The sequence below is a fragment of the Narcine bancroftii genome, chromosome 14 (genome assembly GCF_036971445.1).
Source record: "Narcine bancroftii isolate sNarBan1 chromosome 14, sNarBan1.hap1, whole genome shotgun sequence".
NCBI lineage: Eukaryota > Metazoa > Chordata > Chondrichthyes > Torpediniformes > Narcinidae > Narcine > Narcine bancroftii.
This window is the reverse complement of record NC_091482.1, coordinates 61,162,277-61,190,234: the sequence shown is the minus strand read 5'-3', so window position 1 is coordinate 61,190,234 and position 27,958 is coordinate 61,162,277. Positions and strand designations below refer to the sequence as shown.

At 46.0% G+C, this 27,958-nt stretch overlaps 1 protein-coding gene across 1 annotated transcript; it reads right to left on the bottom strand.

The window, feature by feature from the left end:
- Nucleotides 1-208: 208 nt before the first annotated feature.
- slc24a1 (solute carrier family 24 member 1) lies at nt 209-27,473 on the bottom strand. Its single transcript, XM_069910558.1, has 9 exons — nt 26,226-27,473; nt 23,337-23,393; nt 20,293-20,401; nt 15,108-15,194; nt 10,419-10,537; nt 8,645-8,896; nt 5,483-5,572; nt 3,768-3,934; nt 209-1,516 (listed from the first exon to the last, which is right to left on the bottom strand). The coding sequence occupies exons 1-9, from the start codon at nt 27,471-27,473 to the stop codon at nt 1,267-1,269; spliced, it is 2,379 nt and encodes a 792-aa protein (XP_069766659.1). The 3' UTR covers nt 209-1,266.
- Between the last annotated feature and the right edge of the window lie 485 nt (nt 27,474-27,958).

The window sequence follows — 27,958 nt, the reverse complement described above, 5'->3', positions numbered from 1 at the left end:
GTGTGAGAGCATAAGAGGAACATGGACATGTTCCAGTTGGGCAGCATGGAGTTGAATAGCAGAGTGGTCTCAGGGGGTCCTATCTTGGTCAGATGAAGTTTGAACCAATAATAAAGGTCAGTGATGATATGTTCATACAAATTGAAACGAGATTCAGGAATGAGATCATTTTAAACAATCTTTTATTTTCTATAAGAAAATAGCTCAAATACAAAAATGTTCACTTCTTGTGAAATGAGATCATCTCTGTCCGGTGTTATTTATTACTCAGATTTGTTTGATGAAACTTTCTGGGGAAAATTGTATAATTTGAGATCCACCTTTGAGGGTATGATAGCAAGAATAACACCCATAAGGGGATAAGCTGTTGGTACTGGATATCAGAATCCATTTTTCTTTAATCATATTTAGGAGATTATAAGAATCTCTACCAATCTGTTGCCATCACCACCCTACCTCCATCTTCTACACACCATTTTTGCTCAATGTTAAAAAAAAATCCCCATTTTCTGCTCTTTTAATATCCGTTACCAACAAAATGTTATTTGTTTCCACGCTGTGATTTTATTGCTGACAACAAAATTTTCTGTGCTGTAGATTGAAACGGCTGGGTTTGAGGATGGAGTCTCAGTGGCTGGTATTGGAATGGAGAGCCCAGAACCGAGAGGTTTTCCTCCATCTAGAACTATTCAATGGTGATGCTATTGGATGGCATGTTCTGTTCCTGTGCATCACCTTCTACTTGGTGTCTTGAGTTGCCACTTTCTAGGACAAGGCTGTGTTTAAATCTATGGCTTAACTAAAAAAGCTCTGAAAAATATTGTATGATTGGTTACACAACTTGGGCCTTTTTCTGGATTGCTTCCTGAAGTAATCTTTTTCAATACTTTTTTTCTAAAATGTTCTTTCAATTTAGTTCAGCTGAATTCACGAGGTGTGTGTTTGATGCTGATATATCAGAATCAAAGAGCTTGTATCCAAATAATTTTGCAAAGCCATTAATCATATCAGTTGTGAAACTTACCACCTGTTTGGCAACATCTTGTGCAGGACAACAGGTTGCCTTTCCCCTTGTTGCCAAAAACATCAAAATCTACCACACCCCTTCCCCAATTCTGGTCTTTATTAAAGTCCACAAGAGCAAAATGTTAATTGGTGATTCTGTCGATTGTCTCCTTGAACTGATCTGTGTGCTGTGCAGGCAGTTAAAAGTTGCAGCAGACCCGGTCGTCGGTATTTCCTTCTGTCACAAGGGCAAAGGTCAGTTTATATGGACACTGGGCAGATAATGATCCTGTCTTCCAGCATTACGCTGATAATTAGAAATGTAAAGTAGAGGCAAAACATAGTGAAGCCCAAGATTTTGTTCATCTTCCACTTTGAGAGACCAATGGAAATAATAACGAAAAGCAGCATCAGGAAGAGAAGTACAATAGCACAAAACAGGCCATTACTGCTGACTGGAACTGGCTGCAAATGGTTAAACATGGTGTACAACAACCAGGGCACTGGAAGCCTGTCACAGAGAAAAGAAACACGATTGAAAGGGTTGCAGTGCTGACTTTTAACTCAGTAACTCGGTAGGGAGTCGGACCCTAACCCTGTTGAAGGCACACCAAGAGGTGAGGGCTGGCAACACACCTGGCAGTGTTCACATAGACCAATCACTCATACACGATTTCATGGACCAGCAAAATTTACGGGCCCTGGGGGAAGGGCTGGTGGTTGGAGGCTGAATATTTGGAATGAGTATTTGCATAGTCTTCAATCCTCTACCTCTGTTATCATCAGTTCCGTAGGCTGCTCTGCATCCACTTAGAACCATGGAGCACTACAGGACTTTGGCCCATCTAGTCTGTGCAAAACTATTTTCCCACTCATCCCTTGAGCAACAGCAGTCCTTTACCCTACCATTGGCACCACTTCCTAAGAAGATGGGTCAGATGCATGTGTGACTAAAGGGATGGGGTAAAGCTTTAGATCACTGGGACCATTTCTGGGGGAAAAGGGATCTGTACAATTGGATGGTTATTAAAAGCAAGGTGGAACTGGAAGCTCAATGTTGCCTGAAGATTCTGCGCAATAAAGGAGGATGGTGCTATGGTCTATTACTGTTGTAATGAGGAAGGCTCTTTAATGAGGTGAGATCAGGAGAGCAGAGATACCAGAGGAGAGCATCACTTTGCTGGGGGTGAACTATAGGCCTCCAAAAGTCACCAGGATGGAGTAGACGGCATGATAAAAGGTGGAAGAGAAAAGGGGTCATTGTAGCAGGGGATTTCTGGGATAAAGGTTAGAGTGAGTGGAATTTTAAAGTGTGTTTAGAAGAGGTTTTACAATGTGCTCCGGAGAGGAGACCTCAAAGAATGTAGCCGGCCAAGTTGTTAAAAAAGTGTTGCTGGAAGTGGGTTTTGAAATTGGTGAAAGTTAGTTCATTTCACAGTAATTCTGGAAAAGGATAAGGAATTTAGAAATGTGGGTCCTAATTTAAATGAAGGCTGATTGTAATAGCAGGTCAGGACTGGGTGCAACTATGTCCAAATAGTGAGTCAAAAAAGAAATTTCAAATTTAGACATACAGCACAGTAACAGGGCATTTCAGCCCATGAGCCTGTGCCACCCAATTACCTACACCCCTGGTACATTTCAAATTGTGGGAGAAATTGGAGGCCCCAGTGGACACCCAAACGGACACGGGGAGAGCATACAAACTCCTTACAGATATTTCAAGATTCAAACCCTGGTCCCGATTGCTGGTGCAAAAACACTGTTCTAACCTCTGCACTAACCATTCAGTGAGGACAGCAAGTCCACGAAGCTCTAGATGGCAACAGATAAAGCTAAGGGTAAATCTCAGACTTTTTTTTATTTTCTGAAGACCAAGAGGATCACCACAGAAAAATTAGGAACCATTTTGAAAGGAAAAGAGCAGCCTGCATGGGGATCTAAGTGAAACCTTACCCTAAAAGTCATTGAAAAGACGGACGTTAAAGGTGCAGCTCTTCCCCAAAACATGATGTGGACCTGTCTGCCTTAACGTTGAACAGGAATGGGCCCTTCAGCCCATTGTGTCTGTGCTGACTGGTGTGTTCATTCTTTGGAGAAGGCATGATAGACTAAGACAGGAGTAGAAATAGGCTATTCAGGCCATCAAGTCTGCCCCGCCATTTAGTCATGAGCTGATCCATTTTCCCACTCAGCCCCACTGCCCAGCCTTCTCCCCATAACCTTTGATGCCCTGGCTAATCAAGATCCTATCAATCTCTGTCTTTAATACACCCAATGACCTAGCCTCCACAACCATCTGTGGCAACAAATTCCACTGATTTATATCCTGGCTAAAGAAATTCTCCACATTTCTATTTTAAGTGGATGCTCTTCAATCCTGAATTTCTGTCCTTTTGTCCTAGACTCTCCCAGCATAGGAAACAACCTTTCTACATCTACTCTGTCCACTCTTTTCAACATTTAAAATGTTTTCCACACCCCCCCCCCCCCCCCATTTCTCCTAAGTTTCAAGGAGTACAGGCCAGGAGCTGTCAAATGCTCTTCATGTAATAATCCTTTAGTTCCCAGAATCATCCTTGTGAACCTCCTCTGAACCCACTCTGACATCAGCATATCCTTTCTTAAATAAGGAGCTCAAAACTGCCTGCAATTGGGAACTTTCTGGAGATGGTTTGGAGAGATCATGAAATGTGATGTTAAAAGAGAAGAAATCCTTCTGCTTCAATTCCCTGCACTAAGGCTTGGAGAGGGACACTTACCCGACTGTGATGTCAAAGATGTTGCTTCCCACTGAGCTGGAGACTGCCATATCCCCGAGGCCTTTGCGAGCAACTATAACACTAGTGATGAGGTCGGGGATAGAGGTGCCTGCAGCGAGGATGGTTAAGCCCATGATCTCTTCAGAAATGCCAATTGTTTCACCAACCTGGGTGTGAAAGGAAAGAACTGTGATCCCAATGTAAGATAAACCTCTTCCCTGAATTGATGAGAAGAGTTGACAGTTTCTATAGAACTGCAGTGAACAAATGACTTCAAATGCTGGAGCCACAGAGTTCAGTTGTTTCTCCATAAGTGCTGAGTGTTTGTAGCAGTTTGGGGATTGTGTTGTCTCCATGAGCTCACAGATCAAATGAACCATTTCTGGCCATGGAAATGGCCAACCCACTGGCCCCTGGGTTTGAATTGGTTACTTACAAATAAACATGTTGGAAATTAAACGATCTCAGTGCCACCAGAAAAGTTGGAAATGGCATGCAAGATTCCCACTGGAATCTTCCCATTGGAAGATGGTATCAATAATATTTACTGGCAGGTGGAAATGAGTCAGAAAGGATGCCTTCAAGTCTCATAATTTTTGGGGTCGTATCACAACTAGGCTGCTGAAGTTTCCCAGTGTGTCCAGCAGGGAACAGGAACACTCAGAACCTTTCAACATTTTATCCCAAGGAGTCTCAGTGCCTTTGTGTGAACTCTGACCCAGGGACAGTCTGCATCTTCCATTATGGAAAGGAAGATAATTTAATCATGAGCTGATCCATTTTCCCACTCAGCCCCACTGCCCGGCCTTTTCCCCATAACTGCTGTCCTGGCTAAACAAGAGCCTATCAATCCCTGCCTTAAATAAACCCAGTGACCTGGCTGAAGCAAATGCCCTTCAATCCTGAAGTTGTGCTCTTTTGTCCTAGACTCTCCCATGATGCAAAACAACCTTCGAGTGAAATCCACCCCCCCCCCTCATTTTCCTAAATTCCAACTTGAACAGGCTAAGAGCTCTCGTGTCCCTCTTAAATCTCTCCCCTCTTACCTCAAACCTATGTTCTCTAGTTCCAGAATCTTCTACCCTGGTAAAAAGACTGAGCATTCACTTCATCTTACCCTCAGCTTTCCTCCCTCCAGGGAATAAAGACCCAGCCTATACACCCTCACATTATAATTCAACCCTTGCAGTCCCAGAAAAATCCTGGTGAACCCCCTTCCAATTTATTGGTGTTCTTCCTATAGGTGGATGACCAGACTGCACACTTTGTGGTCTCTGTACAGCTGTACATGAGGTCCCAGCTTTTTGTACTTGATTCTCCGCCCAAATAAGACCAGCATATCATACTCCTCCATCACCTTGTCTGCCACTTCAGGGAACTCTGCACATACCCTGAGGTATTCCTGTTCTATAACACTCTCCAGGGCCCCACCATTAAATGTCCTAACTACCCTAAAGTGCAACACCTCACACTTGTTGAGTTGAATTCCATTTGCCACTCCTTGGTCTAGATATCCTTCCTCACTACTCACCACACCATCAATTTTCTAGTTTGTTGGACTTCTTTCAAAATGAAAACACTTCCCATCTCGTCATTTTGGACATCCTTCTGGGATATACACAAGAGCTTAGTATCTAAAACTGTGGTTCATGTTCTTGCCGCAGCGCACACAACAGTGGATGGATAAAGAAGCTTCTTAGGGACAGTGCACCTACCTGGTGAGCCCACCACACCATCAAATATGAAAATGCACCTATCCACAAAATTGATCCAAAAAAAGTACCAATGAAATACTTCTTTGAAGCCTGTGGAGAAAGGAAATGACACATCACCAATATTGTCTCTTTTACAATCTTATGGATACCCTTTGGGGAGGGCAAGCAAAGCAGAGGAGATCATCATTTCTAGATTACCATCCTCAGGAGTGGCAGAGACTCGAAGGGACCTTGCTGTCCATGTGCACTGATTCCTAAGGAAGCTGAGATGGTTAAGGAGATGTTTGGGTTTCCAATATTAATTGGCCGAGCTTGGTGCTTGAGCAGGACATTGCACAGGCTGCAGCTGAGGAACAGTTCATTGCTGTCTGAGAAGGATGACAGCAGGGAATGTGTCAAAGGATGTAGCCAAAGATTTATGGTTATGAGGAGAGTTTTGGTACTGAAGAAGCTATGGTGAAATTTAATTAACATAACAATTTACAGCACGGAAACAGGCCATTAGGCCCTTCTAGTCCGCACCGAACCAAACACCCCTCTCTAGTCCCACCTCCCTGCACAATGCCCATAACCCTCCATCTTCTTCTCATCCATATACCTGTCCAACCTTTTCTTAAATAATACAATTGACTCCGCCGCCACTATTTCTCCCGGAAGCTCATTCCACACGTCTACCACTCTCTGAGTAAAGAAGTTCCCCCTCATGTTACCTCTAAACCTCTGCCCCTTAATTCTTAACTCATGTCCTCTTGTTTTAATCTTTCCTCCTCTTAACGGAAATAGTCTATCCACATCCACTCTGTCTATCCCTTTCATAATCTTAAATACTTCTATCAAATCCCTTCTCAACCTTCTACGCTCCAAAGAATAAAGACCTAATCTGTCCAATCTCTCCCTATACTCTAGATGCTTAAACCCAGGTAACATTCTGGTAAACCTTCTCTGCACTCTCTCCACTCTGTTTATATCCTTCCTATAATTAGCCGACCAGAACTGCACACAGAACTCCAAATTAGGCCGCACCGTCTTATACAGCCTCAACATCACCTCCCAACTCCTATATTCCATGCAATGATTGATAAAGGCCAGCATACTAAAAGCCTTCTTCACCACCCTATTCACGTGAGTTTCTACCTTCAGGGAACGATGTACCGTTACTCCTAAATCTTTCTGCTCTTCTGTATTCATCAATTAAGGTGTCCAAATAAATCATAAATCTAAATGGAGCAAATGGAAAGAGATTTAAGGTAGAAATTTATAGAGTTGAGCAAAGGTTTTTCATCCAAAAATAGTGAAAGCCAGGAAACCCTGGCTGAAAGCCAGAGCTCTGTACTACGTTCACAAAGTATATGGAAGGGAAGCAACCTTTAAATATATATAAATATATATACCTCCCCTCCCCACAAAACTGTTCAGCATTATGTCAGCATACTCACCAGTCTGTGATTAATGCACAATATGGAAGCATACAGAACAAGAATAGGCCCTTTGGCCTACGTGTCTGTGCTCACCATGAATCCAGTCTAAATGGATCCCATCTGTTTGCTCACGATTCGTATCTCCATTCCCTACCCGTATCTGTGTTTGCTGATATTGTCTATTTCCACCCCCTACTCTGGCAGCATGTTCTGGCACTTTCCACTCTCTGCAACAACAAAAAAACTCGCCTCGTCCATCTCCTTTAAACATTCTAGCATTTGATGTTCCCACCCTGGGGAAACTCTCCGACTGTCAATGTTGTCTATGCCTCTCAATTTTATTTGCTTCTCTTCATCCTCCGATGCTCCAGAAGAAACTAGTTTGTAACCTCACTGTATTTAATATATCCACCCACTTGTGTTGCCATTCTCTGGTCCCTCAGTATCTCAGTGCTCCTCAGGGTCCTGCTGTTTGCTTTAAACTTTCCACTTGCCAATGTGCAACACCTCACACTTGCCTGGATTAAACTCCACCTGCCTCTTCTCTACCACATATATACACTTAAAGGAACAAGACCAGCCATGCTCCAGTCCTCCAGTACCTTGCCTGTGATTAGAGATAATACAAAGATCTGTGTCAGGCTCCTGCAACCTCCCCTCTTGCCTCTCAAACATGGGATAGATCCTATATAGGCCTGATGGCTCATCCACCTGAATGCTCTTCAATGGACCCACTACCGCCTTCTGACAGCTACATATACTGCAATAGCAGCAAACCCACCCTGATCCCTCTATTCTCAACGTAAGGTATCTCGGCCATGTCCTCTGGCTCCCAGCACATTCCTTCCTTCATCGTTCTGTGGACTTCCCCTCTCCCTCGTCATCCACAGCAAGTAGAAAGTGCAGTGGGACTGTTCTTGGCAAGGACATATCATGGCTCCTTCTGGCCCTTTTAGTTCTCTGAGTTCTTTCCTGAAGGGTCCTGTTTGAATTCAGCTTTCTAAACTTTACATATAATTCCCTTTTATTTTTGACTAAATTTAAATCTTTCATAATCCAATGTTCCCAAACTTTCTCATCTTCCTTCCTCATGGGAACACGCTGGTCGTGAATTCTAATCAGCTGGCCTTTAAATGACTCTCAATAAAAGCTGCTCCCCATCTACTCCCCTTTTCTCCTGCCTTCCCCAATTTAGCCCTTACCCTCTGAGGTCCAGACTTATCACCATCCATAACTATCTTAAAACTGAAACCTCAATCATTTCCCAGTACTAGGTCTGGTATGATCCCTTCCCTGGTTGGATCATTTACTTGCAATGTCTCTTTGAAACATCTAAAAAAATTCAGCCCCATCTAAGCCTCTCACACTGAGGTAGTCCAGTCACTTTTGGGGAAATTAAAGTCTCTTATTGGAACAAAACCCTGATGGCTCTGCACCTTTCCATTCTATGCTTACATACCTGTTCCTCTATCTTCAGCTGGTTATTGGGGGGTCTATGGTGAAAGCATCTTCCTAATTACTGAGCTCTACCCAGACTGTCTCCTCCAGGATGTCCTTTCTGGATGCAAGTGTGACCGTCTCCCTGGTCAGTAATGCAATTCATTGCCTCTTTTACCTCTCACTGAAATATCAAAGCCCTGAAGTTAATGGATTGGATGAATAGCGGATCAATGATTTTAATTCCACTAATCACATCACCTGCTCATTTCTAATGACCCAGTTTTCACCATCCAGTCTCACTCACCGGATTTCTGACGTCAGGCACCGTTATCCAGAGTGGGAGAACAATGGGGAGAAGACACAGGTAAGTGATCTGTTTCCGCCAGGCTTCTGGCCATTCAAGACTTAAAGGTTCCTCGTCATTGGATCCCTCGTCGTCCTCCTCATCCTCCTCGTCCTCCTCGTCCTCCTCGTCACCAGAATATTCATCACTGTCATCATTGCCATCTCCATCGGATCCCCCGTCACCACCATCCCTTCCGCCTTCTCCCTCTTCCTAACAGCAAATAGCCGAGCATCAGGAAATACAAAAGTTTATTTGAGACAATCACTGCACATGGAGGATGTTATGGGTCATGGTGTGGGTTTACACCAGAATAAGGACATAAGAAATAGGAGCAGGAGTCGGCCATCTGACCTGTCGAGCCTGCTCCGCCATTCAACGAGATCATGGCTGCTCTGATATCAGGCTCATCTCCACCCACCTGCCTTTCCCCCATATCCCTTAATTCCCCAACTTTGTAAAAATCTATCCAACCTTGTCTTAAATATACTTACTGAGATATCTTCCAGTATTTACTGAGGTAGCCTCCACATTTACTGAGGTAGCCTCCACATTTACTCCACAAGTCCTAAACACACGCTGATAGAGGCAGAACTGAACTTACTGTTCAAAGTTCAAATCATGTTCTGGATAATTCCAAGCTCAGTTCATTCAGCAACAGTAAGACAAAGTTCCAGCCTTGGGTCATGCTATCAAGTGATCCTCAGACCTCTGCATCTGGCTTCAACCTGAACTTTCCACTCTATTTTTTGTTACAGAGTAGTGGGTGCCTAGAATGCATTGCCAGGGATGGTGGTGGAGGCTGGTGCAATAGGGACATGGATGCAAGGAAAATATAGGGTTATGGGTGTGAGCTAAGGAAGGTTTTGTTTGTTGAGTAGGTTTTTATAGGTCAGCACAACATCGTCGGCCGAAGGGCCTGTACTGTGCTGTAATGCTCCTTGAAAGTGTAGGGCTGCAAGATTAGCACAATGCGATTACAACATCAGTAACCAGGGTTCGAACCCGGCACTATCAGTAAGGAGTTTGCACGTTCTCCCTCTGCGTGGGTTTCCTGCGGGTGCTCCAGTTTCCTCCCACCCTCCAGAACCATACGGGAGTTGCAGGTGAATTGGTGTATTTGGATGGCACGGGCTCGTGGGCCGGAAGGGCCTGTTACCTTGCTTCTTCCTAATGCCTGAGCTCTACCCACACTGTCTCCTCTTTCTGGGAGCAAGTGTAAATGTCTAAATGTTTCAAACATTAAATCACTCTCTGCCTTCTCTCCCCATGGTATTATTCAAATCACACAACCAATGTCCCCGATTTCTCCAGATTCAATATTGCTATTTCATGACATTTTATCACAATGTTTGTGAGAGTTAATAATAAATCGATCATCTGCATCAACTCTTGTTATTTTTTTCCACATCCGTAAGACTTGGCCGTGAGAGATATTTCAAGTGAATTGTCCCCAGCTTCTATAGCAGCACCAGAGAAAGATGCCCATCTCTCAATCCAATCACCCAGTACTGTTTTCCATTGAGTTCCCCACCCCACTCAGTTTTACACAATCCCCTGCACCAGCCGTCTCAAGCTTACATGGAAGGAGTTCTGGCAGGAGGCTGAACGGAACAGTATGGAACCTTTCCCAGCACCACCCTTACTCTGAAAGCACCCACCCACCCCACCCCACCCCCTCACCCGCCTTCTAGCAATTAGGGGAAATGAACAAGAAGCCCTCAGGCTCACATACAGGGTCCAGGCTGGGAGCAGCATCATCCTGTGCTGGGGGTGACGTGGTTGGTGGGTCTGCCGGTGGAGTCACTTGAACATTCACCATGTTCGGGAGATCTGTCTTCTCTGTCTCTCGGTCTGAAACAGAAAGGCAGGAATCTTAAGGCCACGTCCTCTGTGTGTTATCAAAATGGGTTTTGTTTCAGTGCCAGTTTTATTCAATGTTTACAATTCAATTCAATAAACAAAAACTAAAAATGAAAAGCTGCTTTCAGTAAACACAGAATGTAGAACAGAACAGCACAGGAACAGGCCCTTCAGCCCAATTGCCCAATTGAACATGATGCCCAAATCAAACTGAAGCTTTACTGCCTGCACGTAATGCTCATCCCGCTATTCCCTGCATGTGTCTTTTGAGAATCCTCTGAAATGCAGTTATCGTGAGCTTCCACCTTTTCCCCAGCAGCCATTCCAACCACCCAATGCTCAGTCTCCTATCCTCCAGCTCACCACCCCCCTTCCCTTTCCTCTCCAATCAGAGAGGTTCCTCCTCCCCATCACCTCAGCTTTTTTTTCTCTTCTTTCCTCCCACCCATATCCATCTATCACCTCTTACTTGTTGGCCTGTACCCATTCCCCTGCCCCTTCCTCTCTCTCCTCTCCTCCCCATAACTTTTATTTAGGCACCTGCCTGCTTTCGGCTTGGAGTTTGATGAAAGGCTCAGCCCCAAAATGTTGGTTCCCCTTTACTTCCTATAGATACTGTGTGGCCTGCTGAGTTTCTTCTGCACCTCAACCATAGCATCTGTTTTAATCCTCTTGTGTGTGACATTTTTATACTGGGGAATAGATTCTGACTGTCCATTCATTGCCTCTTTTACCTCTTCGCATGATTTTATAAACCTCTATCAGGTCTCCCTCAGCTTCCGACGATCCCAGCGAGTCTAATCTCTCCCCATTCGGGGGGGGGGGGTGGGCAACCTTTTAATTTTTAATTTAGACATCATTTAGCACGGTAACAGGCCATTTCAGCCCACAAGTACCTACTGGGGGTGTAGGTTAATTGGGTGGCATGGACTCATGGGCCGAAATGCTGTTACTGTGCTGTATGTTTAAATTAAAAATTAAAAGGTTGCCCACCCCTGCTTAAGCCATGAAATATCTTTGTAAACCTCTTCTATATCCTTTCGAAAGCACATGTTTCCTGTAATGCGGCAATCAGAATTGAGAATAAAAATAAGGAGGCTGTGGGTGTGGCAGAGAGTTGGACAGAAGGGATATGGGCTGTTCGGCCCTCCTGTGCTGACTTCAAATATCCATCTTTACTCTCCCCATTACCCAAGATACCACCCTCTGGATGAAAAATTCTCCCAACATTTCTATTCTAGTCTCCACCTCTTACCTAAACCTTTGGTCATAGAAATTCCTCCCATGGGAAATTGAATCATGGTCTTTTGAACCAAAGATACTCCTCACTGCCAACACCTCCACAGATCTTTCATCACCTGCAAACACGCTCATGTTTCCTGCATTCATAATCAGATTGTTAACGTTGAAAATAAATCCACCGCAATCCCTGTGCACACCACTGGTCACAGGCCTCCCAACTAAAGACACCTCTCCACCCACCCCTCTGCCTCCCACAGCCAATTCCACATCTACTTTGTCACATTTCTCTGCATCCTTTGGACTTTAACCTTTTGGCCCCAACTCTTATGTGGGACTGTGCCAAATAATGGAGTCTGAATGAAACCCATTAGAGTACAGATCGTATGCAGTCAAATCCCAAAAAATCAAACTAGTGATATGGCAACTCCCCCTAAAGCCATTCTGGTCATTATTTTTTATTTAGATATACAGAATGGTAATAGGCCCTTCTGACCCACAAACCATGCCACCCAATTAACCTGCAACCCCCGTACACTTTGAAAGATGAAACCAGAGACCCCGGGAAAAACCCACACAGACGGGGAGAACGTACAAACTCCCTACAGACGGCGCCGGTTTCGAACCTGAGTCGCTGCCACTGCAATGTGGTTGCATTAACCATCATCTTAGACTGATCCCTGCTTCTCTCACAGGTTAATCCTGTCCCTCAGAAGTTTTTCCAATAATTTCCATCCCACGGTTGTTTGACTCACTGGTCTGTAATGATCCCTGCTGCTGTCATACAATAAAGGAACCACAGTTTCTGCTCAAGTTATCAGATACCTCCTCTATGACCAGCAAAGGTTTCTATCAGGGCTCCAGCGATCTCTTCCCTCACCCCATTCCAGGCTGGGATACAACAGGTTCTAGGATCAATCCACTTCCCATCATCCTCTCCCTGAATTCTTCTTCAGCCTTGGCTGCCTTCTTTGTGAAAGTTGTTGAGGTATTTACATTTATGCCTCACCTGCATCCAAGCACAGGTTGCCACTTGGGTCTGTAATTGACTCCACTCTTCCTTGGTTGTCCTTACTTCTAAAACACTCAAGATACTTTGGGATGATGTCTTTTAATCTTACCAGACCAGCTATGCCATTTCCTGCTCTCCCCATATCTCCCAATTAACTTTGAATTGTCCCAACATCCATATATCTGTGTTTTCCGTACACCAAGTTTTCCAGTGGCACCACAGTCATCGGCAGAATCTCAAACAGCAGTGAGAAAGTGGACAGGAGGGAGATAGATCAACTTGTGAAATAGTGTAACATCAACAACCTTCCGCTCAATAACAGCAAAGGTAAGGAGATGATTATGGACTTCAGGAGGAAGTCAAGGGAACACGACCCGTCCTCATCGAGGGCTCAGTAGTGGAGAGGGTCAAGAACTTCCTGGGTGTCAACATCTCAGAGGACCTGTCTTGGAGCCTCCATGTTGAAGCAATCATGAAGAAGGCCCACCAGCGGCTATACTTTAAAGACCCCTGCCAAACAAGTCATGCCCTCTTCACTCTGCTACCATCGGGAAAAGGTACAGGAGCCTGAAGATGCCAGGCATGAGGACAGCTTCTAACCCGCTGCCATCAGATTCCTGAATAGTCAATGAACCAAAGACACTGGCTTACTGTTTGGTCAATTTTTTTATAGTAATGTTGTAAGATGTTTATATGAATGTTTGCACTATTGATGCTGTCACAAAACACCAGATTTCATGACTTATTTATGACAATAAACTCTGATTCTAATTCTGATCTGTGTGCGTTCAATCCAGACTAATGATTAGGAGTTGGTAACAATGTGCCAGAGACTGTTGGTTTGGCTGCTGGTGTCAAGGTCTCTAGCATGGCTGAACACTGGTATTTAATGGAACGAAGCAGAGGAAAGCTTCACTTGGTACTAATGTTGTGTCATCCCTAAACAGGGAAACATCAAGGAAAACTTAAGCAAAATAACGTCATGCCTCAAACCCCTGCCAGGGACTTGCTGGGGTTTGCATTCTTACCTGTAACTTTCATCACTAAGCTCACAATTTCTAATCCCGAGCACCTTCACCAACCAGTAACCAGTCAGGGAACTCAGAAACTATAACCAGACCATACTGACCCCATTGCAACTTTTCTATTTAATTTCCCCAACATTAGACATCATCAAATAAACTGCAGAAAGACCAGAAGTGAGAGGAATATTGAGGAAGAAGCTCGTGAAACCGTCCCACGCCAGGAAAGGTGACCCGATGCAGGTATATCTAGCACCAATGCAGTCACTGGCGGAAAGCAGTGAGCTGAGGCATTCCTTTCACAGGAACTGTACAGAAAGGGGTAGGATAGTTGCAGACTTTAGTAAGTAACAAACATCATATCAGTGAGTTCAAGAATGAACATAAATACGAGACCAGACAGTTCATGTATTTGTTACTGTAAATAAGGGTTAGGATCACATCTGTGGCCATTGCTATTCTACTCACTGGGGTGGTTCTGTGCAGGTCACACAGCTAATTGGAAGAGGACAACACAGCCAGAGAGACAATGTGGCCTCCATCAGAGACCAGATAGACTATAAGGAGATCTTCACTCAATAAGGTGGTGGAATCTGAACAATTCCATTCACAAGAAAAATCCATTGGTCTCAATCTTCAAAACATCAAACCAACTAAGTGGATGTGAAAAGGTTCTCTAGATCATGCCCAAAGACATGGATTGAATTCCTGGACATGCTCATTTTCCCATCCCTTCCAATGACAAAGGAAAGTTTCACTCTATTTACTGACAAAATCTTTAATTGGGCAACACCCAGCCACCTGGTATAAACCTGGCACACATCTGACACAAACCTGCACACACATAGCATACACCTACACACACCTGGCACATGCCTGCATACACCTGGCACACACTTGGCACATGCCAGCATACACCTGCCACACACTTGGCACTTGCCAGCATACACCTGGCACACACTTGGCATACTCCTGCACATACACCTGGCATCACCTGACACACTCCTGGGCCGAGTTCAAGTGCCTGGACAATGGATCAAGTAACACCACTGGGTAGCAGAATTCAACTTTTTGCAGGTTAGGAACCATTGATGCTTTTCACACAAAGGGAGACTGTGGTTCGGGGGTGAGGTGGGAGAGTGCATGCTCAATGACATCACTCTCAGACTTTGGGTGGGGCTTCCAGGCTGAGACCTAGGCTCTCAAGGGGACTCTGGTCAGACTCTATCCCTTCCTCTGCTACTCTGGTCGCCCAGTCATCAGCTTCTGTTCCATCCCTGGGGCTCACCTTTCATTCTGGTTTCGTGTTCCTCTTTTGTGATTCCCTTTCCCTTGGCCATACTGTTCATTACTTCAGCCTTCTGCTTAAACTTCACTGCAAACAAAAGAGATGTTACAGATGGAAAGGTTCTGGAAGTACATGGGGTGAATGCACAGGAGGAGAGATCTAGCCATTGTTGGTGTGAGCTGATGAGTGAGATCAGAGCACTGGGAGAACCTCCATCTCAATGACTCTGGCCAAAGGCCCTGTTCTCAAGCCATACTGTTCTAACGTGATATCAAAGGGTTTGAGAAGGTAAGCCTGAACTTTGGACAGTGGAAGGGCAGATAGGCAGATATTAAGGTAAAGGATGATCTGATAGCTGCTTCATTCTGTGGCTCAGTCAGGAAGGGAAATTGGTGATATGAGCTGTGCCCTGATTTCTCCAAGACCAACTAGGATGAGCCACTGAGGAAGGGGGAAGGAAGGTTTTCTCTTTATTAAGAATGTATCCTGCTGGACATACTCATCAATTCCACAGAAAAGTACAGTTACAGGTAACCCGATAATGAGCAACAGTCTGAATGACTGCAAACAAAGACCCAACAAAGGCCAGTCCATATTGCAATGCCAGAGAGAGGCTCGGACAGAGTCCCACCTTCCAACAGACTTCCTGGGCATCTTCACACAAACTTCCCCCTCTGGAAAATTTGTTCACAAGATATAGGAGCAGAAGGAGGCCCATTAAGTCTGCTCCACCATTCTAATCATGAGCTGATCCATCCACCCACTCAGCCCCACTCCCCAGCTTTCTCCCTGTAACCCTTGATGCCCTGACTAATCAAATACCAACCACTCTCTGCCTTAAATATACCCAACATCCTCGCTTCCACATCCACCTGTGGCAACAAGTTCCACAGACTCACGATCCTCTGACTAGAGAAATTTTTCCAATATCTGTCTTAAATTGATGCCATTTTATCTTGAAGTTGAGCCCTCTTGTCCCAGACTCTCCTACCATGGAAAATATCCTTGCCACATATACTCTGTCCAGGCCTTTCTGCATTTGAAATACACCTATGAGTGATTACAGATACAATGATAATCAAAAGATTTATAACAAATATGTATATTAAACTGCAAGAAAAGGAGAATGAGGAAACAAATGGTAAAACTAAACAAAAATGGGAACAAGATTTAAATATAAAGATAAAGGAGGAAACATGGGAGAAGTTATGCTCTGGAACGATGAGAAATACAATAAATACGAGGCTACGTATGATACAATATAACTGGATACACAGACTATACATTACACCTCAAAAGTTAAATAAATGGGACCCAACAGTATCTGATAGATGTTTTCGATGTAAAAAAGAAATGGGAACAACAATTCATGCAATCTGGACATGTGAGAAAGTAGAAAAATTTTGGGAAGATCTCAATCAGATATTAAATAAAATAACAGAAAACAATATACCAAAGAATCCAGAGATCTTTCTCCTAAGTAACATAAAAAACAAAGAATTTGGAATTGATTTGGAGGATGCACAAAAAAGATTTGTTAAGATAGCTCTAGCCGTCGCAAAAAAATGTATTATGTCAACCTGGAAATTGGAAGATAATTTGAAAATACAACAATGGTATATAGAAATGAATAAATGTATCCCATTGGAAAAAATAACATATAGTTTAAGAAATAATATTGAAATATTCGAACAAATATGGGAGCCTTACATTAAATACAATAGCGAAAACCTACCGGGGACAATCATTACCTAAGTTGATGGAAGGAGAAGGAAAGAAAAGAATGGACTCAGTAGAATTTCTGGTGTATTTTTATTGAATGACAACATTGTCTGACTGGTTTAATGTATCCTAGATTGTATACCTTAAATGGACGGGAGGGGGGGTTGTGGGGGTGGGTTGGGAGGAGGGAGGTGGGGGGAAGAAAATGTCACTGTATATGTGTGAAAAAGAAAAAGTGTGTATCATGGCTAATGTGATTTATGGTGTGAAAAATAAAAAATTTTAAAAAAAGAAATACACCTATGAGATACGAGGAAGGGGGGTCCAGTCCAAGAGCCAACAATGATTCCTCATAAGCTAATCCTTTCATTCCTGGTATCGTTTTAGCAAATCTTCTCTAAACCCTCTCCAAATGCCAGCACATCTTTTCTCAAATATGGCACCCAAAACTGTCCATAGTACTCCAGTGATGTCTCACCATATCATCTCACCATTATATCCCTGCTCTTGTCTGATATTCCACTGGAAATGAACAACAACATTGCATTCGCCTGCTCTGTTCCGATTTTTTGTGGTCTGCTGGGAAAGGTGAGCTGGAGCTCAGGGCAGCCAGAGTATGCTGGAACCAGCACCTGGCTCAGAGTTAAGCTGACTCCTCTTTCCCTGATCCAGCTCTCCTTCAGCTCCCAATAAATCAGATTAAAACCCAAGAACTTTCATTTGACACACATCCAGCAATAACACTGCATGTACGTTATTAATGGAATTGGCACAGAAGACAATAATCAGCAAATTCTCATCAACAAAATCCGATCCTGTCAGTGAACTACAATTTTGCAAGTTTAAGAAATGATTGAAAAGATTGGAACTGAGATTTGCAAGATCCAGGACTGTGACTACAGAGACTGTTCTACTCTCATACAGACACTGTGGCATCTTAGATTGTGAAGGTGCAAACTCAGGAGAACATGAACCAGTCCTCATCGAAGGGTCAGTAGTGGAGAGGGTCAAGGACTTCAAATTCCTGGGTGTCAGCATCTCTGAGGATCTGTCCTGGAGCCTCCAGGTTGATGCGATCACGAAGAAGGCTCACTAGCACTATATTTTGTGAGGAATTTGAGGAGATTCGGCACGTCACCGAAGACTCTCGAAAACTTCTACAGGTGTACCGTTGAGAGCATTCTGGCTGGTTGGATCACCATCTGGTGTGGAGGCACCGATATTCAGGGTGAGAAAAAACTCCAGAGGGTTGTTAACTCAGCCTGCGACACTGACTCCAGACTTCACTCCATTGAGAACATCTACATGAGGCATTGTCTTAAAAAAGCAGCCTCTATCCTCAAGGATCCCTACCATCCAAGCCATGCCCTCTTCACTCTGGAAAAAGGTATAGGAGCCTGAAGACGAGCACTCAGCGGCACAAGGGCAGCTTCTTCCCCTCCGCCATCAGATTCCTGAATGACCAATGAACCAAAGACACTGCCTCACTTAGACATTTTCTTTTTATTGCACTATTTTTTTTTATTTTGTATGGTGGTTTATATAAATGTTTGCCCTGTGACACTGCCACAAAACAACAAATTTTGCGACATGTTCATGGCAATAAATTCTGATTCTGAAACTCTGCTTTGAATTTTTCTGGATAATGAAAGGAAACCATATGCTCCAGGCCAACAGTTCAATTTGAAGCCCAGTTCACAAACTCTGAGAAAGAAAGGGCAATTAATGAGTGTAAGACTCTGGCCCTGTTCCTCAACTCGGTGTTGGATTCACAGTGTGAGTCAGGCTGTTTCCTGCTGCAAGTCTAACTGCAATGTTACTCTTTACAAACCAGTGCTTTAATAATTTGCACTTCCCTGCCCAGTGCTGGCAACTGCTTTGGTCACATACCTCTGGCACAGCACTAATCTTCATTGCACCACACATTGGTAGGGTATTGAGGAAACGGCTACCCTTTCAATGTGTCTTATGAAAGATGCTTCCTTCGTGAAGCAGAACACTTTGGAAATTGAAAGGCCAGCTCTCAAGTCTGAGCAGTTGGTCCTGGGGGGATTCAGAGAGCCACACGGTCCGACCAACAGCGCGTTGCATTATCAAGAGAATCGCCAAGAATCATCTGATCACTTGGCTGTGAGAAAAATGGCTTTAAGGATGGAGCCACATTGATAAGGCACCCAGTGATGCCCACTGCATCCCAGGGGCAGAGGGAGGGTCTTTACTGAAGATGTCGGGAAGGAGCTTCACCCTGAAGGTCGTGTAACAATGGGATGGGAGGCGCTAGCATTGTGGCAGGGGTGCAGCAGGCAGCTGCAGTGCTCACCTTATCTGATTAGCCTCTAATCTCTGCTGATCTATTTTTGAAAAGCAACCTTGATAATCCTCCAAATCTAGGGGTCAGAGGCAGACTGACTGTGAGAAAAGAGACTCTCACTGGGCTGGGTTGAGAGGCCAAGTGCTACTGAGAATTTGAAGCCGTTTAGTGATATGGGAGGAGACAGAGGGGCATGCAGCTGCTTCCTTGCCCATCCTCTACAATAGGCCCACATGGTAGGAGAGGCCATTCTGCCTCTCAATCCTATCTCACCATAGCTGCTCTTCTTGTACCCTCAGCTCCACAATTCCATCTCCCCTAAGTGTCCTTTCACCCTCATAATCAAGAACCTCTACTTCTGCCAGAAAAATATTCAAAGACTGCTTGCTTCTCTCTTTGGGGAACAGAGTAGCAAGATGACACACTCTCTGTCCTAAATGGTTCCAGATTCTCCCACAGAGAAACGTTCTCTGCCTAGCCCATCCGGATTTGAGGGGCGGGAAAGATCAAGAAGTGAGGAAAGATATAAAAATCTTTGACAATTCATTGCCATTAATTAGATCTCCACTGAAAGTCCGTTTAAAGTTCAGGAAGTGGAGAATGCGTCTCCTCAGGTAACCTACCTAACTCCTAAACACTGCTGTTTTTTGAAGAAACAGGAAATTATTTTGGGTCGACATCAAACTAATTGTGCTGTAAAGCCAAAATATTATTTTCTTGTCTTGATTTTTAAATTTAAATTTTTTTAAATTTAATCATTGCAAATTAACACATAGAGCAAGGTAACAAGCCCTTTCGGTCCACAAGCCCATGCCGCCCAATTACACCCAATCAACCTACAACCCCAATACCTTTTGAACAGTGGGAGGAAACCAAAACCCCCAGGGAAACCAAAGGAGACATGGGGAGAATGTAAAACTCCTTAGATAGCATGGGATTCAAACCCTAGTTCCAAATGCTGGTGCTATAACACCATTAGGCTATGATAACTGTGCCGTTCCTAACCTCTACCATGTCCTCCTGAACTTCTGACATTATATCCCAGTGTCAATGAGGAATTGCACACCAGCATTCCCACTTTACAGTTTAAGGGCATCTCTCTCTCTCTGGCTAGTGGCTTACATGCCCAGAGAGTTCTTGGTGGCCACTTACCTTCCGTTAAGGGATCCAGGGTGTTGATCATCAGTTGGAATATGGTGTTTCGCAAAGTGCTGTTGTGCAGAGAGGGCGTACTGCTTCCTCGAGTTAGAACAGCTTTGGGCTAAACAGTGAACGAGAAAATACACTGACCTATCAGTTACAATTTTTATCAAGGATTGAACAAAATATTCCACTGTAATTAAAGCCATAGAACCATTGAAAATTACAGCACAGAAACAGGCCCTTTCAGCCCTGTGATTAATCATTTTTTGGCTTAGTCCCACTGACCTGCACCATTCCATAGCCCTCCGTACTTCTCCCACCCATGTACCTGTCAAAATTCTTCTTAAATGTTAAAATTGAGCCAGCGTTCAACACTTCAGCTGACAGCTTGTTCCACACCCCCACCACTCACTGTGTGAAGAAGTTCTCCCTAACCCTCTCCCCTTTCACCCTTAACCCATGTCCTCTGGTTTGTATCTTACCTACATTTACTCTGTCCATACCCCATAATTTTAAATACCTCCATCAAATCTCCCCCTGTTCTTCTATGTTGCTGAAGGTCCAGGCCACCTCCTATTAAATGTTCTCTGCACTCTTTCTACCTTATTGATATCCTTCCTGTAGTTAGGTGACCAAAACTGCACACAGTTCTCCAAATTTGGCCTCCCTCACCAATGACATATACAACTTTACCATAACATCCCTACTCCTGTATCTCTATTCCTAGATCATCAGGGCCCTGCCATATACCATGTATGTCCTTCCTTGGTTTGTCCTTCCAGAATGCAACACCTCTCATTTATCTGCATCTGCTCTTTTTCGGCCCATTTTTCCAGCTGGGCCCAGCTTTGAAAAACCTTCCTCACTGTCCACAATGCCTCCATTTTTTGTGTCATCTGCAAACTTGCTGATCGACTTTACTACATTATTATCTAGATCATTGATATAGATGGTGGGGAGCTGGCTGATGGAGGACCTCAGTTTTCTTCAGGCTGACTTCCAGGCCAAACATTTTGGCAGTTTCCGCAAAACAGGACGTCATGCGCTGGAGATACGGCGTCATCTAAAGCGGCATCATCTGCAAAGAGTAGTTCATGAACAAGTTGCTCTTGTGTCCAACTGTGCATCTTGGCGCCTCACAGTTCGGTGGGCAGCAACCTCCTTTGAAGAAGACCGCAGAGTCCACCTCACTGACAAAAGACAAAGGAGGAAAAATCCAACACCCAACCCCAACCAACCAATTTTCCCTTGCAACCGCTGCAACCGTGTCTGCCTGTCCCGCATCGGACTTGTCAGTCACCAACGAGCCTGCAGCAGACGTGGACATACCCCTCCATAAATCTTTGTCCGCGAAGCCAAGCCAAAGAAAAAGAAGAAGATATAGATGGCAAAAAACAAAGGTCCCAGCACACCACTAGTCACAGGCCTCCAGTCTGAGATGCCACTGCTGGGCTTCTTCCGTCTAGCCATTGTTGAATCCAGTTTACTACCTCACCCTGAATCGAACCAAATATCTACAATATTACAAATCAGGGGAAGGAATAAGATCATGGCTGATCTAATTATAGCCCCATATAACCTCATGGTCTATTTAATATTTGGAGACCGCTTCCACCTCCTCCAGAGGTAGAGAGAAAATGTCCATTTGATTTTAAATGGGCTATCCCTTATTTTTAAGCAGTGGCTTCTAGTTCTAGAACAATTCTAGAGAAATTCAGCTGGTCAGGAGGCATCCAGGGGAAGCAATTGGCAGTTGATGTTGAGCCTCAGCTTCCACCCTGCCATCAAATTCATTTGGACCATCACCAGAGACTCTTTACCCTTTCTCATTGTCTCTAACTCCATTTCAGAAGGCAAACAATTTACAGACATCATTTAGAAATTCATTGACTCCCACATGACTACACCTCTTCCCACTGCAATTCCTGTAAGGATTCTAGACCTTTCTCTCGGTCCCTCCATCTTTCACAGAGGCCCCAAACACCAAGTGCCTGTTGATTCCCATGGATGATGTGTGACCTGCTGAGCTCCTCCAGCACTTTCCGTGTGTCCCTCTTGTTCTCCAGCATCTGCAAACACCTTGTTGACCTAGATTCTACCAAGGGTGGATAAATCCTCTCCACTTCCACCCTGTCAAGTCCCCTAGGACATGTACATTCAACCTCTCCTTCTGAAGACAACAACCCACCCATTCCAGATGAGAAATGTTGGATGAGCAAACCTTGGATTTGCTGGGACTTTAGAAGAATGAGAGGGGTCCTAGTTGAAAAATATGTCCTACGGGCTTGACAGGGTGATTCTCCCATGAGCGAGTCTAGAACCAGGCTTCATTGTTTAATTGGGGAGGGTCACCCATTTAAGATAGAGGTTAGGTAACAAACTGCACCTCCAAGGTGTTTCACAACGAGTGCAAGACTGAGTCATACAAACCGGGACCAATGCCTGAAGAGGACGCACAAAATCAGTGAACCGGTGCAGACTCGAAAGGCCAACATAGCCTGTTTCCGCTCCATAAATGGTTATATGGTTATATGAGGTGGATCTTTTTCTGTCAAAGGACAGGGGTTGGGGGGAGCGGTGGTTGTTTGGAATGTTATTCCTCTAAGGGCAAGAGTCAGTATTTTTTCATCAGATTGTATACAATAAGCAAAGGGGTGAACGTTAGCCACAGGTGCATGGACATGCAAAGTGGAGGTCATAATCTGATCTGCCATGATCATATCAGTGGAACAGGCTTGAGGGGATGAATGGTCTCCTCCTGCTGTATCTCTGAGGTGATGAAGTTTACTCTCTCAGCTCCCCTGCACAGTGATAATCTCAACAATGGAGGGAGTGGAACTGTCAGAACGGCCTATGTACTCCATCAGATTGGAACAAGAACCATGATGACTCAAACTGAGAATCAATTTCCTTGTTAATTTTGAGGATGGGGTTATAGAGTGATTACTCACTTGAACCTTCTAAGAATGTCTATTAAACCAATGTCTACTGACATCCACTTTGCATCATGGATCTACATATTAACCAGCTGAGCCCGAGGACTGGAGGTTTACCTTGAGTCTGTTATTATCAGTCTGTGGCTCTTCATTGACCTCAGTACCATTGCTCTTCTTCTTAGAAGGAAAGAGAAATTGGATATTATTCACCCTCCAATGTTTCTCGTACTGCCTCTAGCAAGTTTTGAATAGAGAGAGATTGTGTAATGAGAGATTCGATCAGCTTTTCCGATTGTAAATCCCTCCCCCAATATTACCTTCTAAACTTTCACAAACAAGTGAAGTTAAAGAACTGAAGATGTGACCTTTCTATTAGTATTATCACACTTAAAGACAGAGGAACAGTCTCAGTCAGAGGGATCATGGAGAGCAGCAAGAGCAGGTGCATTCAGATGCAGCCACCATCCCTTGGCATCCCCAGGAACCTTCCCTTCAGTGCCAGGAACCTCCACATCAGCACCAGGAACCTTCCCATCAGCCTCAGGAACCCCAAGCAACCATTCATGGGCTGCACCAACCCTCTGCCAACACTCTCCTCCACCCAATTAAAGTTTGGGTAGAGTGGTGTTTTTCTGGTTGGCAATCAGTGGTGAGCGGGGTGCTGCAGGGGGTCGGTGCTGTTCACGATGTATTAAATAGAAAAGAAAATTGTGCTGAGGCTAAGGCAAGGGTCTCGCAGATGGAGTACAATGTTGGTAAATGTGAGGTAATCCACTTTGGAAAGAAAAATGGAAGATCAGAATATTATTTAAACGGTAAGCGATTGCAGCCTGCTGCCATGCAGAAGGATCAGGGAGTACTTGTGCATGAATCGCAAGAGGTTGATTTGCAGGTGCAGCAGGTTATCAAGAAGGCAAATGGAATGTTAACCTTCATTGCTAGAGGGATTGAATTTAGGAGCAGGAGGGTTGTGCTGCAATGGATCGAGGTACTGGTGAGGCTGCATCTGGAGAATTGTGTGCAGTTCTGATCTCCTTACTTCAGGAAGGATGTACTGGGTTTGGAGGCAGTGCAGAGGAGGTTCATCAGGTTGATTCCAGGGATGAAGAGGTTAGCCGATGAGGAGGGAGTGAATCATCTGTACTCACTGGAATTTAGAGGATCTTGTAGAAATGTATAAAATTATGAAAGACATAGATAAGATAGAGGTAGGTAAGTTGTTCCCATTGGTGCAAAAGACTAAATCTAGTGGACATAGCCTCAAGATCCAGCATTGTAGATTTTGGACAGAGAGGAAGAAATGCTTTCCCAGAGGGTGGTGAATCTATGGGCTTCACTGCCCATCAAAGCAGTGGTGGTGACCTCAGTATTTAAGACCAGGTTGGATAGATTTTTACAAAGTTGGGGAATTAAGGGATTATGGGGAAAAGGCAGGTAGATGGAGACAAGCCTATCATCAGATCAGCCATGATCTTGTTGAATGGCAGCGCAGGCTCAATGGGCGACTCTTATTTCTTATGTTTTTATGAAACCTCTTCCTATCACTCCCATTTTCAACAACTGGACGACAGCCACAAGGGGTCACATGCCCCCAGCTACACTGGTCTTTTCACCAGTACATGGAACAATCCAAGCATCCTCTGTCACCTCAACTCTTCTGACACCCGTCCTCACCTCAACTCTTCCCCTCGCACCCCTCCTCACCTCAACTCTTCCCCTCGCACCCTTCCTCACTCTCCCCTTGCACCCCTCCTCACCTCAACTCTCCCTCACACCCCTACTCACCTCAACTCTTCCCCACCTCAACTTCGAGGTTAATGGGGCATCTCCCCCTTCCCAAATACAAGGTAAAGGAAGTGAATGGGGGTAGAGAATGAATCCTTGGCTACTTGAGTACAGGGTTTAAGCTGCTCAACAGCAGATTGCACACAAGGATCAGCCACGTGGTGAACGTGGTTCATGAGGCAGTGCAACCCAGCCAGCATTGACTGTGGGAGATAAATACTGCAACACTCAGTGAGTCAGACAGCATCTGTGGAGGGCGAAGCAGAGGAAATGGTTCCAATGGGAGACTCTTCACTGCAGATCCCTGACGATGAGACCACACTGCTGCCTTTGAGCTGTCTTTCAGTTTCCTGAAGCACACCTCCCCTCAGTGCATACACTGAGCCCCATTGCCCAGCCCTCCTGCTCTTAGTCCCATCCTCCAGGGCACAGCAAGTGCAGGGTTCCCCAAACATCCCCGCCATGGCTCATCCTTCTCGATTCCTGTCGGCTGTGACCAGTACCGACCCCCCCCCCCCCGCCCCCACCTCTCCCAACTCAGCATTCCCCTGTACCTGCACTAACTTCCTAACACACTTATTCTCACAGTGACACACTCACTCTCACACTGACATACCCTCAAATGAACACATACCCTCACACTAATCGGCCTTACATTCACACACTCACTTCACATTGAAACACACACCCTCAGATTGATACACCCATCTTCACAATTCCACACTCACCCTCACGTGGACACGCTCAGCCTCGCACGGCCACGCTCAGCCTCGCACGGCCACGCTCAGCCTCGCACGGCCACGCTCAGCCTCGCACGGCCACGCTCAGCCTCCCACGGCCACGCTCAGCCTCCCACGGCCACGCTCAGCCTCCCACGGCCACGCTCAGCCTCGCACGGCCACGCTCAGCCTCGCACGGCCACGCTCAGCCTCCCACGGCCACGCTCAGCCTCCCACGGCCACGCTCAGCCTCGCACGGCCACGCTCAGCCTCGCACGGCCACGCTCAGCCTTGTATTGTGCTCAGAACTCGATGGGTGAGGTGCGCCCGGGATCTGTGGCGATGAGTGGCCGGGACCTGGGGGAGGTGAAGTTGCTCCCGGGACCGGGGCGGATGTGTGTTGGGTGGGGGGGGGGGGGTGAGACAGGCTCGGGACCCGCTGGATCTGCCCGGTACCGGGGGCTGTGGAGCGGCCGGGCCCGGTGGGTGTTCTTGGAATTACCTTGAATCCCGGCCACATTGAGACGACCTTGACCACGTTGTCGTTACTGCTCCACATGCGCTTGACCCACTGCTCGATCTCGCCGTTGTACTTCATGAAGCTGACGTAGGCCAGGTAACTGGCGAGCAGGCACAGGCTTTCCCACCAGCGGATGGTGTTGTCCAGGAAGAAGGCGATGAGCAGGAGGAGGTCGAGGATGTAGAAGGAGACGTCACGGAAGAGCGGCCACCAGGTCAGGTGGAGGATCTCCCGGGAGAAGATGGCACACATGCCAATCACGAAGAGGATGTTGAAGACGGCCGAGCCCACGATGGTCCCGATTCCCACATTGCTGTGGGAGATGAAGACCCCGATGAGGGAGGTGAAGAGCTCGGGGGCCGAGCCCCCCGCCGCCATGAAGGTCGCCCCAGCCACGTCGTCCGAGATCTTGAGCCTCTCGATAATCGCTCCCAGGGACGGCACAAAGAATTCATCGCAGACCAGGGCCAGGGCGATGAACATGTAGACCATGCCCGACACATGCAGCACGACCCAGCCCCGCCTGCGCTCCTCCACGCTGAAGAAATCCTCCGGGAACTCGCTCTTGGTGTGGCCAAGTGGGGCTTCTCTTTCGCCGGCCGGATCCTCGGTGCTCTCCGGCTCGGGAGCTGCGGTGCTGGGAGCCGGGATGATCTCATTGCCCACGAGAATACACCCTCTTAGCTTGGGCTTCTCCGACGCCTTCTGGTCATTCCCGGCCCCGATGCCTGGCCCCGATGCGCTGGTTCGGTTCGCAGGAGCGGCGGTTGGAGATAGCCGGTCATTGGAGACGCTGGTTAACGGGATATTGGGGCTCAGGACCTCGGGCTGAAAGTTCCTAGTCCCCGGGAGCCCGCGGTTGGGGTCTCTGGTGTTGGAAAGCGCAGCGTAGGGGCTCTGGGTCTCCGGGAGCCCGGTGTAGGGGCTTCCAATTCCGGTGAGCTCGGTGTAGTCATCCCTGGTGCCAGGGAGCGCAGGGTAGGGGCTTTGAGTCCCAGGGATCCCGGTGTAGGATCTCCTCGTCCCGGGAAGATCGGTGTCAGATGCGGTGTCCTGGAGCAGTTTCCTGCTGGAAGGAAGGTTGTTGCCCTCGGCTCTTGCGGTCGGACGCCGCGGAGTTGATTCGGGCCAGGTTCCGACGGGGAGCCGGGACAGAGAGCAAATGAGCAGCGCTGCTAGCAGGAAGAGAAGCCGACTGCAGCTCAGTCTCCTCCTGCGACCAGGGGACATCCCGCTCGCTCCTCGACCCCCGACTCAATGTGGGAGCATCAGTGCCCCCTTTCTGCCGCTTCTCCCGCCCCGGCGCGCTCTTCGTGCGATCATGGACCCAGTCCCGGGGAGTAACCTGCGTTCCCACTGCATCGTTCTAAAGAGATTTAAGGAGCTGATGGACAAGGCAGCTTTAAGCCGAGGTCTGTAATCGGATCTGCCCAGCGCTCTCGGTCGGACCCGATCCTCTGGCTGGTGACAAGAGGCGGCCGGGACCGCGATCACCAAGTAACCCTAACCTAGCTCAACACTTACACAATCTTGACCCATTTCTGAAGAATAAATTACGCAGGAGCCAGTTTCTATAGAAACTGAAATGATTTGGTCTCTGAATAATGGAGAAATTCTAATCAGAAGCCATAAATATTCGTGAATCAGAATAAGAATCCCCCGGCCGGGCATCGCTAGGCATCCCGTCCTGAAGCAATCTTAGAAAGTTTTTTGAG